Source organism: Oncorhynchus gorbuscha, linkage group LG02 (genome assembly GCF_021184085.1).
Source record: "Oncorhynchus gorbuscha isolate QuinsamMale2020 ecotype Even-year linkage group LG02, OgorEven_v1.0, whole genome shotgun sequence".
Classification (NCBI taxonomy): Eukaryota; Metazoa; Chordata; class Actinopteri; order Salmoniformes; family Salmonidae; genus Oncorhynchus; species Oncorhynchus gorbuscha.
In genome coordinates, this window is record NC_060174.1 from 64,597,293 (window position 1) to 64,617,186 (window position 19,894).

Here is a 19,894-nt window from a genome sequence, read left to right on the forward strand (position 1 = left end):
AGCTTGCCGAGTCCAGCGTTCCCTCCGCTCAAGCGTTTGTCCAACGTTGTGAGCGCACCTGGAGGAGGGTGAGGTCTGCACTTTGCCGTTACAGGGCACAGACTGTGAGAGCCGCCAATAAACGCAGGATTAAGAGTCCAAGGTATTGTTGCGGCCAGAGAGTGTGGCTTTCCACTCGCAACCTTCCTCTTACGACAGCTTCTCGTAAGTTGACTCCGCGGTTCATTGGTCCGTTCCGTGTCTCCCAGGTCGTCAATCCTGTCGCTGTGCGACTGCTTCTTCCGCGACATCTTCGTCGCGTCCATCCTGTCTTCCATGTCTCCTGTGTCAAGCCCTTTCTTCGCACCCCCGTTCGTCTTCCCTCCCCCCTCCCGTCCTTGTCGAGAGCGCACCTATTTACAAGGTACATAAGATCATGGACATGCGTTCTCGGGGACGGGGTCACCAATACTTAGTGGATTGGGAGGGTTACGGTCCTGAGGAGAGGAGTTGGGTTCCGTCTCGGGACGTGCTGGACCGTTCACTCATCGATGATTTCCTCCGTTGCCGCCAGGATTCCTCCTCGAGTGCGCCAGGAGGCGCTCGGTGAGTGGGGGTACTGTCATGTTTTGTCATTTATTATCTTGTCTTGTCCCTGTGCTTCCCATTCTATTCGTTTCCCTCTGCTGGTCTTATTAGGTTCTTTCCCTCTTTCTATCCCTCTCTCTCCCCCTCCCTCTCTCACTCTCTCGCTCTCTCTTCTCTCTATCGTTCCGTTCCTGCTCCCAGCTGTTCCTATTCCCCTAATCAATCATTTAGTCTTCCCACACCTGTTCCCGATCCTTTCCCCTGATTAGAGTCCCTATTTCTTCCTTTGTGTTCCGTTCCTGTCCTGTCGGTTCCTTGTCTAGAATTCACCGTGCTGTGTTTGTATATCGCCCTGTCGTGTCGTGTTTTCCTCAGATGCTGCGTGGTGAGCAGGTGTCTGAGTCTGTCTGGTTCAAGTGCCTTCCCGAGGCAACCTGCTGTTCACCTGCTGTTCAAGATCGAGTCTCCAGTTTGTCCTCGTCATCTCGAGTGAAAGTTGTGTTTTTGTTTGTATTTACTTTACTGGATTAAAGACTCTGTTTTCGCCAAGTCGCTTTTGGGTCCTCTTTCACCTGCATGACAGTTATTGGCAAAGAGATTAGGAACTCTCTTTCTTATTGGTCTATTAACTCATGTATCGCCTGGTGATGTCACCAGGCAGGCCGAAATTCAACCCACCAAACAGGCAGACTTTTCAAACAGCTGTTACATTAAAAGGGCATTATAATACTCTCACAGTATTATTCCAACCTCATAAATATATACAGTTGAAGTCGGAAGAATACAACTTAGCCAGACATTTAATCCTAGTAAGAATTCCCTGTTTTAGGTCAGTTAGGATCACCACTTTATTTTAAGAATGTGAAATGTCAGAATAATAGTAGAGAGAATCATTTATTTTAGCTTTTATTTCATCACATTCCCAGTGGATCAGAAGTTTACATACACTCAATTAGTATTTGTGAGCATTGCCTTTACATTGTTGAACTTGGGTCAAACGTTTCGGGTAGCCTTTCACACGCTTCCCACAATAAGCTGAATTTTGGCCCATTCCTCCTGACAGAGCTGGTGTAACTGAGTTAGGTTTGTAGGCATCCTTGCTCGCACATGCTTTTCAAGTTCTGCCTACAATTTTCTTATAGGTTTGATGTCAGGGCTTTGTGATGGCCACTCCAATACCTTGACTTTGTTGTGCTTAAGCCATTTTGCCACAACTTTGGAAGTATTCTTGGGGTCATTGTCCATTTGGAAGACCCATTTGCGAGCAAGCTTTAACTTCCTGACTGATGTCTTGAGATGTTGCTTCAATATATCCATATAATTTTCCTACCTCATGATGCCATCTATTTTGTGAAGTGCACCAGTCCCTCCTGCAGCAAAGCAAACCCCCGTGCTTTACGGTTGGGATGGTGTCCTTCGGCTTGCAAGCCTCCCACTTTCTCCTCCAAACATAACGATGGCCATTATGGCCAAACAGTTCTATTTTTGTTTCTCCAGCATCTTCACAGTGTCCTTTGTTGTTGTTCTGGGATTGATTTGCACTTTTCGCACCAAAGTACGTTAATCTCTAGGAGACAGAACGCGTCTCCTTTCTGAGCGGTATGACGGCTGTATGGTCCCGTTGTGTTTATACTTGCGTACTATTGTTTGTACAGATGAACGTGGTACCTTCAGGCATTTGGAAATTGCTTGAAGGTAGGTCTACAATTTGTTCTGAGGTCTTGGCTGATTTATTTTGATTTTCACATGATGTCAAGCAAAGAGGCACTGAGTTTGAAGGTAGGCCTTGAAATACATCCATAGGTACACCTCCAATTGACTCAAATTATGTCAATTAGCCTATCAGAAGCTTCTAAAGCCATGACATCATTTTCTGGAATTTTCCAAACTGTTTCAAGGCACAGTCAACTTCGTTTATGTAAACTTCTGACCCACTGTAATTGTGATACAGTGAATTATAAGTGAAATAATCTGTCTGTAAACAATTGCTGGAAACATTACTTGTGTCATGCACAAAGTAGATGTCCTAACCGACTTGCCAAAACTATAGTTTGTTAACAATAATTTTGTGGGGTGGTTGAAAAACGGGTTTTAATGACTCCAACCTAAGTGTATATAAACTTCTGACTTCTACTGTATAAAACACAGGAAAATCCCATTTTTGACTGTACTGGGCCTTTAAGCTGCTATCATTGAATCAGAGATCATACATGATCAGTCAGATTGATTCACATTATGACAGCTCATCAGTCTATGAACTCTATGGGCTTGGAGAGACACTTGTCACTATCTTACCTGTTTGTTTGTTGCCTCTCTCTCTCTCTCTCTCTCTCTCTCTCTCTCTCTCTCTCTCTCTCTCTCTCTCTCTCTCTCTCTCTCTCTCTCTCTCTCTCTCTCTCTCTCTCTCTCCCTCTCCCTCTCCGGTTGTTTGTCTGTTCATGGCTGTCACTCTCCTGCCATGATCATGACAGCACCAAAGTCTTAACACATGGAAGACACCTTCATGACCCGTAATCCCTGTGATGAAGTTATAGACATCTAAGTTTAAAGCACTCTAATTTGCCAGCTAGTTTGCGAGGGGTGGTGTGCAGGCAGTTGCCAAGAACCTTACTTACAGTCCGTTGCACTATCGTCTCGACAGGTGGGACATCCATTCCTAACTCGCTGACCCTGTGATGAAGACTAAGACAGTGATTGTGCAAGCAATTCTGCAGCTAGCAAGTATTATTATCAGTTTTTTCACACAGCCAGAACTACCCAGCGATAGCTGGTTAGATGAAACCTCACAGCTAAAAATGACTAAACTGTAAATGTAAAGCTAACTAGTTAACTAGCACCCTGCATCCCACTGCTGGCTTGACTCTGAAGCTAAGCAGGGTCGGTCCCTGGGTGGGAGACCAGATGCTGCTGGAAGTGGTGTTGGAGGGCCAGGAAAAGGCATTTTTCCTTTAAAAAAAGAAGCCCCAGGGCAGTGATTGGGGTCATTGCCCTGTGTAGGGTGCTGTCTTTAAGATGGGACGTTAAACATGTGTCCTGACTCCCTGTGGTCACTAAAGATCACATGGCACTTATCGTAAGCGTAGGGGTGTTAAACCTGGTGTCCTGGCTAAATTCCCAATCTGGCCCTCATACCATCGTGGCCACCTAATTATCCCCAGCTTCCAATTGGCACATTCCTCTCCTCTCCCCTGTAACTATTCCCCAGGTCGTTGCTGTATATGACAATTGTTTCTCGGTCAACTTACCTGGTAAAACAAGGGTGAAATATAAATAAATTAGCCAGGAGAAAAAGCTTATAGTAGCTCAAGTTTCATTCTAACATATCACAGTTGATCTACTTAAACTTACTTTGTCGTTGCCAACAACAGTCACCCGGTGCAGTGAGTCATGATGGTGGTGCTGTACAGTGCTTTTTCTTTCACTCACACAGAGGTTGGTGGCACCTTAATTGGGGAGAACGGGCTCGTGGTTTTGACCGGAGTGGAATGAGTGGAACGGTAACAACGTCCATCAAACACATGGGTTTGCAGGTGTATGATGCCATTCCAATTGCTCCTTTCCGGCCATTACTATGAGCCGTCCTCCTCTCAGCAGCCTCCTGTGTCATGCACTGCCACACTGCTTGTAACAACCGAGAGTGAGAATGAAGCAGTCAGTGGAGGCGGGGCAAGTGACTCACGTTCCAGCAGGCCTTTTCAAATAGCAGTCCCTCAACAAAATGTGGTGACTCATTTTTCTAAATAAAAGCTTTGCTGAATTATGACAATAATTTCTTATATGGGGGGGGGGGTTTACTACGCTCCTACGCCCTGGACACTGTGAGTGTGCGTGAAAACCCACCAGAATTCCTGAAGAGAGTAGGGAGAGAGCCTGGGACTGGAAGCAGGCTGTATGGTTGAGGAACAGACACCAGCCCGTGAGAGACGCCTTGGACGGCATTACATAAACGATCTCTCTATGGGAGCCAGTTTCACGACAGGGTCGGCCCCAGCCTGTCGGCCCCAGCCTATCGGCCCCAGCCTATCGGCCCCAGCCTGTCGGCCCCAGCCTATCGGCCCCAGCCTATCGGCCCCAGCCTGTCTGCCCCAGCCGATCGGCCCTAGCCTATCGGCCCCAGCCTATCGGCCCCAGCCTGTCTGCCCCAGCCTATCGGCCCCAGCCTGTCGGCCCCAGCCTATCGGCCCCAGCCTATCGGCCCCAGCCTGTCTGCCCCAGCCTATCGGCCCTAGCCTATCGGCCCCAGCCTATCGGCCCCAGCCTGTCGGCCCCAGCCTGTCACTTGTCTCGTGCGTGTGATATAACACACGCTGTGAGTGTGTATGTGTGTGTGTGTGTGTGTGTGTGTGCGCAGACTAAAGATGTGTGAGCTAGCTCCATGGCAGTGGTTAGTGGTGAGAGTGGGTCTAAATGAGGTTGAGGCATGCTGGGAGCCCAGCCCGGACCCATCTCCTACCATGCCCTTTCCAACTACCACAACAACCACAGGTCTATTCACTAACTCACTCCTACAGTCATCAGCCACGCAGGTTAACCAGATCATGGCTAGCTAGCACACGCGAACAGAGAGGGAGATAGAAAAAAGAGTGGGAGAAACAGAGAATTTCTAGAGAAAGACAGGGACATTGCCTTCTAACACACGCCTCTCGGGCAGTGCACTCTCAAATCAAATACATAAGGGGCCAAAAAGACCTCAAAGAGAGAATGGGATTGTGCTAACAAGAGAGAAACAATGATCAAATATCCTATCTTTGCAAAGACATGCTGTCCAGTTACATTGACCGTTTTACCCCAGACGCAGACACAGGATGAGACAAAGCAAATAGCACGAGGAGGTGATTAAACCCCCCCCCCCCTCTCTCTCTCCCCTCTCACACACATGTTCACCTCTCTCTCTCACTCACTCTAAGTGAAAGAAACGACAGGCCAGCTTACCTTTGTAGTCACAATGCAGAGGCAGTCCATGGTAGTGAGAACAAACAGGTGGGGTGTATCTCAACCCCCCACACCCCACCCCCCCACAACAGAGGGCTGAGACCCCACACCCCTCGCCCCAGCCTGCCCCACTCCTGCTCTCTCTCGTCCTGCCTTTCCCCCCCTTTTCTTTTCTTCCGTGGATCTCTTTTCTGACTAACTGAACCAGCGAGGGAAAGACAGGATGGAGGGAGGGGGAAACGTAAAGAGGGAGGGGGAGGGACAGAGGGAAAGAGAGAGAAAAAGAAAGAGAACGAGAGAGAGAGAGAGCGAGAGAGGGTGGGCTCAGAATCTGTATGAGAGAGAGGGAGAGGGGGAACGCGTCTATATTTTTAAGCAAGAGGCAAAGAGGAGAGGAGGGAGAGAGGAAGGAAAGAGGAGAAGAAGGGATGAATATGAAAGGAGATGGACAGAGGGGGGAAGGAGGTAGAAAGGAGAGGCGATATGGGAAAAAGGGGAGATTCGCTCTGCGAGAGAAAGAGAGAGAGAGAGAGAGAAATAGAGATTAGACAGTGAAACAGCAGAGGATGGAGAGGGAGAGCCGAGGGAGGGGACAGTGAAGGAGAGAGAGTGAGTGTGTGGTGTGTGAAGACAGAAGGAATTAGACCGAAATAAAATGTGTAGTGGGGGAGAGAGTGCGAATTACATATGCATCACAGAAAACGGAAACACATACGACAATCAGACTGACACAAACAACCCAACCCCAAAAACAAGATCACACATTCTGAAGGAAGAGAGAAGGAGAAAATGTTTTCTGGTTGTTGTGGTGCTCTGCAGCTGTTGCCTTAGCAATGGTGCAGTTGTTGCCGTGGCAATAGGAAGAGTTGTTGTTGTCAGGTGGCCATTGCTGTGGTGCTGAGGTCTATGTGAATGATTGTATCTATGTGTGTGTGCGTGCGTGTGCATGCGTGCGTGCGTGTGGGTGTGCATATGACACACGAGAGACAGTGAGAGGAGGAGCGGGATAAGGATTTTAAATAAGAAATAATCATACACGGAGTTTTCTTTTGGTATAAAGCCATATCCATTCTCATATTTCACTCTCTGTGGCTATATGTTTCTACAGTTAACTGGTGGTGTGCAAAATGTGGTGTATTTTCTGTGACTGATTGATTCCAATGCAGTGAATTGGGCCTGGAACCCTTGTTAATGCATTGCAGTAAAATGAATACTATCATTTGTGCATCTTAGGGGAACACTTTGCCTTTAAGAGCATGGACTGCACCACTACAGTCTGGTTTACGGGGGGAATGTGTGCATCCTTGTCTTTGCATCATCAGCTCGGTAATTGTACAAAAGCAGCATAACCCCCCCTCCCCCTGTCAGCTCCCCACAAAGCAGGACCAATGGTGCAGTAATAAAGCAATTCTAAATGATGAACACACACTTATTCCCTGGGGTGGAGAGAGGCATAGATCCAATCTACAACAAATACAACACACACCCACACCCATAGCTATGCATTTACATGCAGGCATATGTGTATTTATACACACACACACACACACACACAGACATGAATACGTTAAAAAGCACCAAGCAGCATACCGGAACAGTGTGCATAGGAAGGCTCAAATCCCTGTGTCATACAAAATCCCCCATCCGGGCAACCATCCACCAGAACCTGAACCAAGCTACCGGTACTGTTCTGGACTCATGGCTCCCCTGGGAGAGAGGCAGAGAGTTCCAGAGGGTTCCAGAGACTTCCAGAGGGTTCCAGAGGGTTCCAGAGCCTTCAACCTGTGTTAATTAACAACAGTATTCCAGCCAGGAGGTGACCTGAAAAAGCTGACCTGTTTACCACATTGCATAACCCCACCCTATTGTGGCACTGAGGGTTTACAGACCGACACACACACACACACACACACACACACACACACACACACACACACACACACACACACACACACACACACACACACACACACACACACACACACACACACACACACACACACACACACACACACACACACACACACACACACACACACACACACACACACACACACACACCACTACAGGCTCAACACAACTTTGTGAACGTTCATGTTCTAAACTACAGTACTTATGCCTCCTCAACAAACCACATATAAAATCCTTATTGCGGCAAGACTTTACAAAGCACGACCCAGAGAAAGTACCGTGTGCAGAACTAGTGTGTGTGAATAATGACAAAATGTTATATCCTCCTGACACAGAAAACAGATACAAACACAAGCTTTGGATGCCATTTATCTCCCTCCCTCCCTCCCTCCCTCCCTCCCTCGCACACATTTGTGGACGTAGTTAGTCCAACTACCAAATTACTAGTCTCTACCTACTCATCTCCTGCTCTTTTTAACAACACGCAGCGGGAGACACACACCAACAATCAACAGAGACAAGAAGATTTTCTCTAAATGGAATAGCAGACGGAAACACGGGAGAACAAAGGAGACACACTGACAGACATGCATTGCGGTAGCAAAACCACTTCCCAATGCTGTGTACAGAACCGAAGACCGGAGAAAAACACTCACCAAGAAGTATGCAGTCTTCATCCTCCTGTCCCTCCTTCCTGAAGACAAGAGTGCTCTGCTGGCCCTACAGCTGCCTCAGTCTGACTCAAAGTAGGCCAAGGACAGGCTCTGGTCAGCTGAATGGCACCCAGGAGGAACATGTGGACCACGAGGATGCTGCAGGGGGGAATCACATTTATTTCAGATAGTTGGTCAATCTCACAGCTGTGACTTGGACTAGGTTACAAAAAGACATCACAACCAGGGATGTCAGGACTTTTCTTCTTCACAATGCAACACTTCATATCGGCAAAACTTTGCAGAAGTGCAAATTCTCAAACTTCAACTGTGGAATTCTAAATAAGGTCATTTGTAATTGACAGTATTAGATTAGGCTACTTGTTGTTTTTGAGGTTTTGATGATCTGACCATGTCTCACTACTTAACCCCATTTCTTGCCTTCTGGTTTGGGTTGGAGCCTGAGAAGAAAATTGCAGAACATTTCAGTAATCGCATTTCATGGAATATTATGCCACCCAGTGGTACTATAATGAACTACAACAAAGTGACAACATACAGGGGAAGAGAAAGACTAGCCTGCTGCATGGGGAATGGCGCGCTATAATGTCTCTTTCTACCCCCTCTCCTGCACCTCCGCACATGGGTCCTTCTGTGCCTCCTGCGGAACAGGCGGGAAGTGTGTCAAATACTATTAGTCGTCTCTGGGGCACTTAGATTGTCTTTACAATGTCAGACATTGTTTGACTTGATTACAGTTAACTCGGACTGAACAACTGCATTTGGGAAGCTCAAACCACTGACTTTTTTGGCAAGAACTTCACTCACTACTTGCATTGCTGATGTTTGAAACTCCTGGCAGGGGAGTTTTTGGATGATCATAGGTGTTAGCGTGCAGGAGGACCCAGCTTCACTAATATTTTGGATGATCATAGGTGTTAGCGTGCAGGAGGACCCAGCTTCACTAATATTTTGGATGATCATAGGTGTTAGCGTGCAGGAGGACCCAGCTTCACTAATATTTTGGATGATCATAGGTGTTAGCGTGCAGGAGGACCCAGCTTCACTAATATTTTGGATGCTCTTAGGTGTTAGCGTGCAGGAGGACCCAGCATGATTCAAGGTCAACAACATGATTCGAAAACAGTGTCGCCCTGTCACCCTTTTTGATGACTGTAAATCAGTCAACAAAGCCTTACTAAAACCAGAAACCCCATAGGAGTTGTCAGGGCTGACAGTGCCACCCATAAAAACTTGAAACTCCTAATTCAGAAGACATTGCAGCCCACCTTTCCACAAATATATCAGTTTTTTTTCCTAGAAAATTTTAATTGTCCTATTTTCGGCAAAGTAGGAGGGCACCATGACATCACCAGACACATACTGTACTGTGCCACATAAAGCCTCTTTTGACATACAATCTCTGCTTTCACCAGGACTTAAAACCGGGGCTTCCTAAAATGCTTGCCCCAACCAGTCTAGAACCCAGGTACAGGTATATCCACAAAGCACATGGTTCATAGGTTCCCTATTGTTTTATCCAAGTAGGAGAGGTGACTGAGTTCAAGATCAAATACACTGAAGCAGTCCATGTTTTTACAGTTTAGGCTGACATTATTTTCTTAAATCTGGAAATATCATTTTAAGGGATCAAATCTATTTTTATAGCTTTGTTGCTAGTGTTGTTATCAACTGTGACACAACTCCCGGCATTGACAACTTAGATGGAAAGATACTGAAGATGGTAGCTGACTATGGCCACTCCTTTCTGGCATGTCTTTCATCTGAGTTTAGAGGAAAGTGTTTGTCCTCAGGCCTGAAGGGAAGCCAAAGTAAGGCTGGTAAAGCGGACTGTTCTAACAGCAGACCTATCAGCTTGCTGGTCAAACACAAAAAAAATGGCGTTTGACCAAATACAAAGCTAATTCATCTGAAAACAAAAGGACAACAGACTTTCAGCATGCTTATGAAGAAGGGCACTCAACATGTACTGCACGGACACAAATTACTGATGATTGGTTAAAGGAAATTTATAAGAAGAAGATTGTGGGTACTGTTAGATTTCAGTGCAGCCTTTGATATTATTGACCATAACCTGTTGTTGATAAAATATATTGTGTTAAACCGTGGGGTGTTGGGTTGAGTGTGCAGAGATGGACACAGAGACAGGGTGGTTCTAGTCAGAAAACACAACTTTACTAGGCAACAAAAATAAACACAACACCAAAATAACTCAGGGTTGGCTCTGTCCTTCTTCACCTGTTCGGCTCCATGCCTCCGGGAGCTTCGTTCCCCTCTGGATGCTCACTCCTTGCCTCTCCCTTTGTCCTCCTCGCGGTGTGCCATGGTACTCCCTTTATGTTGCCTGCCCGGCTGGTAGGCACTCTCCCCTAATTACCTTTACTTGGGGCCATCAGCGTCAGGGTGCCAAGCCCGTGTACTCCCAGCAGAGGGACTCAACGTCGTGGCACATACCTTCCCCTCTATCACCAACCCCCGGGGTAGACATCCCAGGATACCACCCCCTTGGCCCCTTAGCCCTGACCGGGAAGGAGGCGTGCCGAGGGCCAAGTTTACATCCCTCCTGGAGAGGTTGTCCGCATTGCCATGCTGGACCCTCGACCTATGGATGACAGAGAAAGAGAATCGCTGTAATAACAGGAACCAGCAGGTGACTCGGTCATTTGTGTCCTTACCTCTTGCCATCCACACAAGTGGGGCATGGTCAGTGATCAGGATGATCTTTCTCCCTAGGAGGTACTACTTGACGGTGTCAAGCGCCCACTTCACGGCGAGGCACTCCTTCTCGACAATTGAGTACTTCTACTCCCTCAGCAGGAGCTTCCTGCTGATGGGGTGCTGCCCGCCTTCCTGCTTTTGAGACAAGACGGCCCCTACCCTTGTGTCGGAAACGTCTGTGTGGACCAGGAGGTTTTTTGAGAAGTCCGGGGTGATGAGTACCGGGTGCGAACATCCCGCATCTTTCAGGGCCTGGAACGTTGCCTCTGTGTCCTCCGTCCATCGCACCATCTGGGGTAGGCATGCCTTCATTATGTCTGTGAGAGGAGAAAGTTTTGTGGCAAAGTTAGGTACAAATCGACTATATTAGCCTGCTAACGCCAGGAACGACTTCACCTGCTTCTTGGTTCGTGGGACCAGCCCTTCCTTAATGGCATCCAATTTATTTTCTTGGGGCTTCACATTGCACCGCCTGATACGATATCCCAGGTACTCCACCTCGGCATAGCTCAGCTTGTACTTGTGGAGGTTTGCAATCATCCCCGCATCACTTAGCGCATCCACCACTACCTGTAACCTACAGAGATAAGATTCCCAACTGTCACTGTGCATGATTATATCATCCAAATAAGCAGCAGCGTACTCACGGTGCGGGCGCAGGATGAGGTCCATGAGTTGCTGAAAGGTCGCTGGGGCCCCGTGGAGCCCGAAAGGAATAACCCGGTAGTGGTATAGGGGCTATACAACATATATAATTGACGTCACCTACCCACTCGACGATGTCGTAGGTCCCATGCCACGTAGCCAGGAATTTGCTTTCCGTTGTGGGGTTCAGGACCAGGACGTTCTCTGCGCCGTCCTCTCGAAGGTGCACAAATATGTCTTCACGTTATCTTTCTCCATTAGCTTGACCAGGAACTGATTCGGGCTAGACTCCTGAGCCATATCACCCTTCAACTGGGCTACCTCCGCTCCCAGTCTGAGTTTTTGTTGGTGCAAGTCCTGCAGCCTCTAGTTTTGTCTTATCTTGATTATTGTTCAGTCATGTGGTTGAGTGCCGCAAAAAAAGACCTAGTTAAACTGCAGATGGCCCAGAACAGAGTGGAACATCTTTCTCTGCATTGTAATTAGAGGGCTGATATAAATACTGTCCATGCCAGTCAGTGTCTCTTGGCTAAGAGTTGAGGAGTGACTGACTGCATCACTTTTTTATAAAGAACAATGTGTTGAAAATTCCTAATTGTTTGCATAGTCAACTTACACACAGCTCTGACAATCACACTTACCCCACCAGACATGCCACCAACAATATTCTCACAGTCTACAATTCCAGAACAATTTCAAGAAAGTGTACAGTATTATATAGAGCAGGGGTGGGCAAACTTTTTGGCTTAAGGGCCACATCGGGATTTTGAAATTCAATTTATGGTCAGATTTCTTGGGGAACCAATTGATTGTTCAAATCCATTTGCGGGGGCTTCCTGAGTGGGGCAGCAGTCTAAGGCACTGAATCGCAGTGCTTTAGGTGTCACTACAGACCCGAGTTCAATCCAGGCTGTGTCACAACTAGCAGTGACTGGGAGACCCATGAGGCGGCACACAATTGGCTCAGCATCGTCTGGGTTAGGATAGAGTTTTCCCAGGCCGTTATTTCCTTATCCTATCGAGCTCTAGTGACTCAGGTCACCGGGTGTACGGTGTTTCTTCCGACACATTGGTGCAACTGGCTTCCAGGTTAAGAGGGCATTGTGTCAAGAAGCAGTGCAGTTTGGCTGGGTCGTGTTTCGGAGGATGCACGGCTCTCAACCTTTGCCTCTCCCGAATCCGTACGGGAGTTGCAGCGATGGGACAAGACTATAACTACCAATTGGATGTCATAAGGTGAATGCACCAATTTGTAAGTCGCTCTGGATAAGAGCGTCTGCTAAATGACTTAAATGTAAAATGTAAATGTAATGAAATTGGGGAGAAAAAATGTGTCACGAGCCGGATTGAAGTGCATATCGATCCAGAGCATCCCATTTCAATGTGTGACATGTCTGGTGACTATGCAGGCCATGGAAGAACTGGATCATTTTCAGCTTACAAGAATTCTGTACAGATACTTGTGACATGGAGCCGTGCATTATCATTCTGAAACATGAGGTGATGGCGGCAGAAGAATGGCACAATGGGCCTCAGGATCTCATCACGCTATCTCTGCGCATTCAAATTGCCATCGATAAAATGCAATTGTGTTCGTTGTCCATAGCTTCACCTGCCCATACCATAACCGTACCACCACGATGGGGCACTCTGTTCACGTGTTCACAACGTTGACATCAGTAAACCCACAGGACACCATACATGCTGTCTGGCATCTGCCCAGTACAGTTGAAACCGGGATTCATCCGTGAAGAGCACACTTCCCCAGCGTGCCAGTGGCTATCAATGGTGAACATTTGCCTACTGAAGTCAGTTACGGAGCTGAACTGCAGTCAGACCCTGGTGAGGATGACGAGGATGCCGATAAGCTTCCCTGAGACAAATTTTTGCATAGAATTTGAGAGAAATAAGCTTCTTGTGTGTATGGAAAAAAATGTCTAGGATCTTTTATTTCAGCTCATGATTCATGATTCAACACTTTACATGTTGCATTTATATTTTTGTTCAGTGTACTTTCTGAAGGACAGCTAAACTGAAAGACAACTAAGAACCTCGAGATTATTATGGCATATTTGCAATGCAAATGCCTTGTGACACAAAAAAACTTTGTAGCAGTGTTTCTGAAGACATTTACTGTAAATAGTTGGAAATGAATCATTTAATTCCCCCTTTGAACATGCATACTCAGTAGAAAGTGTGCTATCTAGAACATAAAGGGTTCTTCAGCTGTGCCCATAGGAGAACCCTTTGAATAACCCTTAAAAGTTCCAGGTAGAACACATTTGAGTTCCATGTAGGACCCTTTCCATAGAGGGTTCTCCCTGGAACCAAAACGGGTTCTCCTATGAGTATAGCAAGCTCCCAAAATAATGTTACAGCATGATTCAGACAACCTTATTGAAATGAGAAACTCCCTGGCAGTTATAAGCCCAAACTTCCAGAAAACAGTTTATCATATATGGCATGTAAATCAGTGACTTTGTATAATTGACAATCTATTGATTGTTAATTCTCTCATATCAGTGCAAATTAAACAGATACAGAAGTGAGTTATATCAACAGATTTGTTTCAAATCTCTAGTGTACATTCCTTTGACCATATCAGGGCTTGGGCTTGAGAAGTAAAAAAACTTGTACAAATGTATAATTGATCAAATCTTTATATACAGTGTATTCAATCAAATGGTCTTAAAAGGGTCTGTTACAAATCCCCTGGCCAGTGACTTATCAGCATCTCACAACACTTCCAAGCTGCACACTCCACTCCCCATCCCCCATGACTGGAACCTGAGAGTCTAGGGCAGGGGTATTAATCTCTTACGCTACGAGGTCCGGAGCCTGCTGGTTCTGTTCTACCTGATAAGGCATTGCACACACCTGGTGTCCCAGCTCTAAATCAGTCCCTGATTAGAGAGGAACAATGAAAAAAAATATCTGTGGAACTGGCTTTGAGATCCAGAGTTGAGTTCGAGGGGTCTAGGGGTACAATAGACCAGCTTCTCAAACACTCACTGACGTGGGCCCGGATTGGTTGCGAAGTGAAATGCTGTTAGGGGGCAGGACACCTGACAGCTCTTCGACTGTGCAGGCCAGTGTCTCTTTACTCCTGTGAGCAGCCTTGTGGGATGGAGTGCATACAGAAGTGAGTTGTTGTAACTTGTGTTTGCCACTTACTGTTGGTAGTAGTTAATGATAATTGTTTCCATATCTCGCCTATACAGTCATTACTAGTGTTCCTGCTGTGCTATTGTATTCATGCCAATTGTAAATAGCCTATTCATTACTGTTCATCTCCTGTACTACAGAACTACATCCTTCCCACATCTATTGGCTGTTGTGTGTGTGTGTCTATGGCAAAAAAAGTTCCCTTGTGTGTAACTCTGAGGTCACCTCACTCCCCTCTTACCAGGGGAGGTGCTAGTGGGTCACAGGTCAGCCCAAACTGAGAATCACTTTCGTTCAGGGCCTGTGGATGAAGTCCTCTGTGGAATGACTAAATGAGCACAGACTGCATTTCAATTGATTTGTTTATTAAAACATTTCAACAAAATCAGAACCAGACCAGCATTTGCCCATCTGCTGGTGATAGTAAACAAAGTATTAAGCGTAAGAATTGAGTAAAGCGTAAACAACATTACATTATGAATTGACTGGGTTAAAGTGAGATGGATTAACAATTAAAGTCCAATCGGAGGCCATGAATAGACTACATATGATTAGTTGGCAGCAACTAAATCATATTGAACACACACGACACGAATCCATTGAAAAGAAAGAAAAAGTACCAAAAGCAACAGACAGAACAGGAGTAAAAGCAAACAAAACACAGATCCTTCTTATTATAGCCAAAGTAAAAACATTGATCATCCTCTCAGCATTGCCAACTCCACCTGACTGACAGTTGTTCTTGAATCAACTACCAATAGAAAGAGGCAGGAACATTCTGGAAGAATGCAATCCGGACCAGGAGCAGACTGAAGACAGGACACACTCATCCACAAAGTCACATTGAAAACAAACTGCTTTTCCTAGTCAGTCAGTTAGGACACAGAGGAACTCGAGGACAGTGTTAAAATAAAGACTGACCCTATTAAAAAATAAAAGAGAAATGTCCCTACAATGAGTTCCATTTGGACAGAACATGGAAATAACCTTTATGTAAAGGATTCAAGTTGGGTTTCGCCAGTCCATTCTGAATAAAATGCTGGATATGTTGATGAACCAACTGAAACAAATATATTCCTTGACTGAACAAGAGTACAAACAGTAGTAAAAAAATAGGGAACACAGCCTGTGCATTGGGAGCAAAAAGTCCAAAGTCATGATTGAGTTTCCCAAAGCTTCTCATCATCTGGAGTGGAGTTCGGTGAGTGGAGAAGCCATCAGATTGTCGTTTTATAGAATCTAGCGTCATGTTTTGGACTCCTTACCTTCAAAACAACACAGCATCAATGTACAGGCATGTAGAAAGCTGACGGAGTCTGTTTGGGGTTGAGATATATATGCTTACAGGCTGGAGATTAAGGTGTCTCATGGTGGTTTGGGTTTATGCTGCTCAATGGACTTCCAGGCAGATTATGTTCCTTTATGAAACAAGTAGATTGGCCTTTGAAAACCTGTTGGGAAAAAAAACATTAAAATCCATTTGTTTTAGAAACAAAATGTACTAGACTGGGAAAAAGGACAAAAGAAAAAAAATCAGATGGATATTGTAACCTATCGACCAATGACTTACCTCTTGACGAACTGTTAGGAGTCCCGATCAACTCGTAGCTGGAGAATCCCACCTCAGATGTCAGATATGTGGAGAACTGTTCTGGTTTGAGGCGGATGCTGTGGTAATTCCTAAAGATGCTCTCCTGTAACAGTAAGAAATAGGGAGATATTATTATGTCATCTTGAGTCCTGAACTGCCCCAAAGCTGAGCACAGCTGCACATCCTCATAGGGAATTTTGCAAAGAAACATGTTACTTGTAAAGTGTTTTGAATTCTTGTTTTGGCTATCATCAATATGGCTAATTCTGTATGTGGTGCATTTGGCCAGTGTAACAGATCACACGATTGGTGCTCCTTACAACACTGCCCACTCTCTCACCGTGAGTTTCTTCCTCTTGCCGTAGGTGATCCAGGGCTGTGGCTCCAGGACGAACAGGCCTCCAGGACGCAGGTGTCTGAACACTCTGTGGAAGAGGCGCTTCAGGCCACCGTCTCCCCAGTTCAGGTGGACCCACTTGGTAACGCTGAAGCACAGGATGACGTCATACTCTGGTCGCTGGGTCAGCAACAGAGCATCGCTCTCCAAGACATAGTTCCCCTGAGGAGGAGAGGGAGGGCAAGGGGATGAGTTCTGAACAAGGTGTGATATTTCTCTCTGAAGGGTCAAGCAGAAGTAGAGGCAACACAGTATTGTTCATTTCATTCTTAATATAATGAATAACGATTACTAAATGGAAAGAAACAAAGGCTGAAGTGCACGCACGCTTACCTTGATAAAAGAGACATTGGAGGGGAAGTCACCGGGAGGCATGGTGGGTGTTTTGGGGAGTGGGGGTGCTGCTATGGGCCCCCTGGAGATATGCAAGGAGACCGGGAAGGAGCTTGTCCCCAGTTCAACAGAAGGCGCTCCAGGTTCCTTCTCCTGAGCCCCACTCTCCTGATCTCTTCTCTCTGTGCAACGCGACAACGACACACCATCCGCTGCCTCCACTGAGACACAGTCACTTCTCACCTGCTTTTCGACATTTCCATTCTCAGCCCTGCTGTGCTCTCTTTCATTTTGTTTGTGTGTTTGTTCGCCTGAGTGTGACGCGCCTTCCTTCCTCTCCTCCTGCCTGTTTGCCTTCTCTTCCTTCCATTCCTCTTCCGGCCCATTGGTCTTCTCCTCCTCCCCTGCAGTTCGCCGGGCCTCCTGGGCCTGCAGCTCTGACAGGTAGTGTCTGATGTTCTGGCGGGCTGCGTGCACCAGACCCCCGTCAATGTCCAACCCCAATATGTGTGAGGGCCGCAACTTCTTAGCAATACACAGTGTCAGGTGACCCGTGTTGCAGCCCAGGTCCAGCACTGCTTTACCCTGGAACCACTCTGGACGCAGACAACGGAACCGCGGGTCCTCAGAACAGCCTGGGTTGCGGTAACCATAGTACTTGTTGTAGTTCCCATACTGGAACTTCTTTTTGTTGCCTTGGTGCTGCTGTCGTTTGTGCTGGTTATGGGGCTGCTGTTGCTGGGAGGACCCCCTGGGACCTACCACTGGGGTTTGGAAGGAGGACTGTGCGTTTCTCCCGGGCCCAGCTCCACGGCCCTTCTCCTCCGTCCCTGACCTGGACATAGGAGTAGATTGTGCCATAGGAGGGTCTGTTTTACTAGAGTTGCGTCTGCGTTTGCGTGGCCGGCTAGTGAGCTGGTTCGGGCCTCCGGATGTGGCTGCCGAGGAGTCTTCTGGGGCTCGAGGCTGGGCCTGGGGGGCTGATACAGTGAGCGTGGCCTCATCCCTGCAGTTGGAGGGGTTGATGTCGTTACCATCACCACCCTGGGGGTCCAAGATGGCTGGGACACTGGCTGCTTCGAAAACTGAGGCAGACGCAGCACTAGCAGATGCCAGGTTAGATAGAGAAGCAGTGGTGGTCACTTCACCACTTCTCTCTGAATCTGACAGGTCCACCCCGGAGACTGAGGACCCCCCACCACCTCCTCCATGGTGTCTGTGGCGGTGTCTCCTCCTGCCGCCACTCTTAAAGGGCGACACAAGGAGGCCCCTACCTCCCATCCCGCAGTTAAGGTTGAGAGGGTCAGTGATATCCCTGGGAATGAGGATCTCTACAGGGTCGCGGTTCTTGGCAGGCAGCGGGGAGGACCTGGGTGTCTCAGCATTCAGGGCCCTGTTCACGTCCTCATCCAACAGACTGTTGAGGTTCAGCGGGTCAAATATGTTTCCTCCCAGCAGGAAGTTGGTGGGCAGAACCGAGTCACTCTCAGAGTTGGCCCGTCGTCGTCTCTTACCTGCTGGATGCTTGAACCCTGCATTCATTGTGCTGCGACGCTTTGAGAGTTTCTGCTGTTGCTGTTTGGGCTGCTGCAAGCCATTTTTTGGGTTAAGGTGCTGCTCAGTCACCATGGTCTCCTTTCCAACACTCTCTGTCTGGTCGTTGGGGTCAGCCGACCTGCTGTGCTTGGTTTGGGCCCCACTGTCTGGCATGGGGCAGGTAGAAGCACCATCAGTGCTATCTGGGTTCTCCAGGGTGATCTCTAGGACTTTGGTGGTATTGTTGCAGCTTCCAACGCATTCTGAGAGTTTTTGGGGTGGCAGAGGTGGTGCTGGGTCCACTTTCGTACTTCTGGTTGGAACAGTCTCTTTTTCAACAGACATCTTTATCATCTTCCACTCAATATTTTTGGTGCTGACATGGGACCACCATACTGAAAACACACAACAAAATAGATTATTACAATGATCTCTTAAATTTATAAATCATAATATATATCAATTCATTCAATTGGACAATTGTTCTCAGTTTCTGCTTTCCTGGCTATTTCAAGCACTCATTCAAAATATGACAACTTGTAAAACTTGCACTCCTGATTTGTGCCTGCATGATATTCTATAAGAAGTCCCAAAAATGCATACATGTCACTGGATATAGGCTAGTAGAGGTTATTGGAGGCAAACGTTGAGTGTACGTCTACAATGAAGAAATGTAAACCATCTCCTCAATGCCTACTTCTGCGCGTGAACACGCTTTCTAAATCCTGTTATAATGAATGGCGATATTTTCCACGAATCCTCCTCTTTGTGTTCATGAATAAATGCGACGAAGTAAACTGCAAACTTGTCGTCTAGCTACAGGATGAGGCAACTGTATGTTTATCAACAACAAGTCTCAGCTCACCGTTCCCCCGCCTTCCCGTGAAGCTGAACTGTCACACTCCCTCCCGAGTTACTGGCGTTCCCCGCAGCATCTGCTTCGTTGATAGCTTGGTTGTTCGCTAATATTATTTTTCACTGTTGAAATCAATACATTATGTTTGGGAGAAAAGCCTCTCCAGAATTCATAAAACAACCAGTCCTGGGTGAATTTCACTATGATTGTAAGCTCGCTGTACACAACAAACTCCGTTTAACTTCTAGCTCAACAGCTCAATCTCACGCAGGTTGAAAGGTTCAAAGGGTTGTTTTAGCGTTTGCTAAGGGGCTACACTCGTAGACATGCCTCAGAACCAATAAGTTTACAATTTTTAGGCAGACTTCCTAAAATTGACCAATTACAGACGTGCAGGGGTTGGCCAATTCACGTCGACCTAGTTTTACACATAAATAGGTGTCCCATGATTTGCCTGTCTGAAATTAAATGTGTTATTCCCCGCCATTTGGAGAAATTCCCTATTAAAAATGTATTGTAAACCTGTATACGGTCAATAAGCGCCATTTAGTTCACATTTTTTTCATCAA

The 19,894-nt window shown here is 46.7% G+C and overlaps 2 protein-coding genes across 4 annotated transcripts in view; both read right to left on the reverse strand.

Moving 5' to 3' along the window:
• LOC124007149 (disks large homolog 4-like) overlaps positions 1 to 8,094 on the reverse strand; it is a 118,266-nt gene extending 110,172 nt beyond the window's left edge. Inside the window, exon 1 of one of the 2 annotated variants that reach the window (XM_046317546.1) lies at positions 8,067 to 8,094. In XM_046317546.1, the coding sequence (XP_046173502.1) occupies positions 8,067 to 8,087 (21 nt within the window). In that variant the 5' untranslated portion in view covers positions 8,088 to 8,094. Of the gene's footprint in view, positions 1 to 5,499; positions 5,606 to 8,066 lie in introns of those variants that run through there. The other variant, XM_046317537.1, reaches the window with a different exon arrangement.
• A 6,862-nt stretch (positions 8,095 to 14,956) lies between these two features.
• On the reverse strand, positions 14,957 to 19,629 carry LOC123993750 (7SK snRNA methylphosphate capping enzyme-like). 2 transcript variants are annotated; one of them, XR_006831503.1, is made up of 6 exons: positions 19,335 to 19,629; positions 16,934 to 18,864; positions 16,544 to 16,762; positions 16,183 to 16,306; positions 15,958 to 16,063; positions 14,957 to 15,877 (listed from the first exon to the last, which is right to left on the reverse strand). XR_006831503.1 is itself a non-coding variant. In XM_046296205.1 (5 exons), the coding sequence occupies exons 2-5, from the start codon at positions 18,821 to 18,823 to the stop codon at positions 16,023 to 16,025; spliced, it is 2,274 nt and encodes a 757-aa protein (XP_046152161.1). In that variant the 5' UTR covers positions 18,824 to 18,864; positions 19,335 to 19,629; the 3' UTR covers positions 14,957 to 16,022. The 2 variants fall into 2 exon arrangements, 1 of the variants encoding a protein (XP_046152161.1); XM_046296205.1 differs by having other exon boundaries at positions 14,957 to 16,063.
• Positions 19,630 to 19,894: the final 265 nt, after the last annotated feature.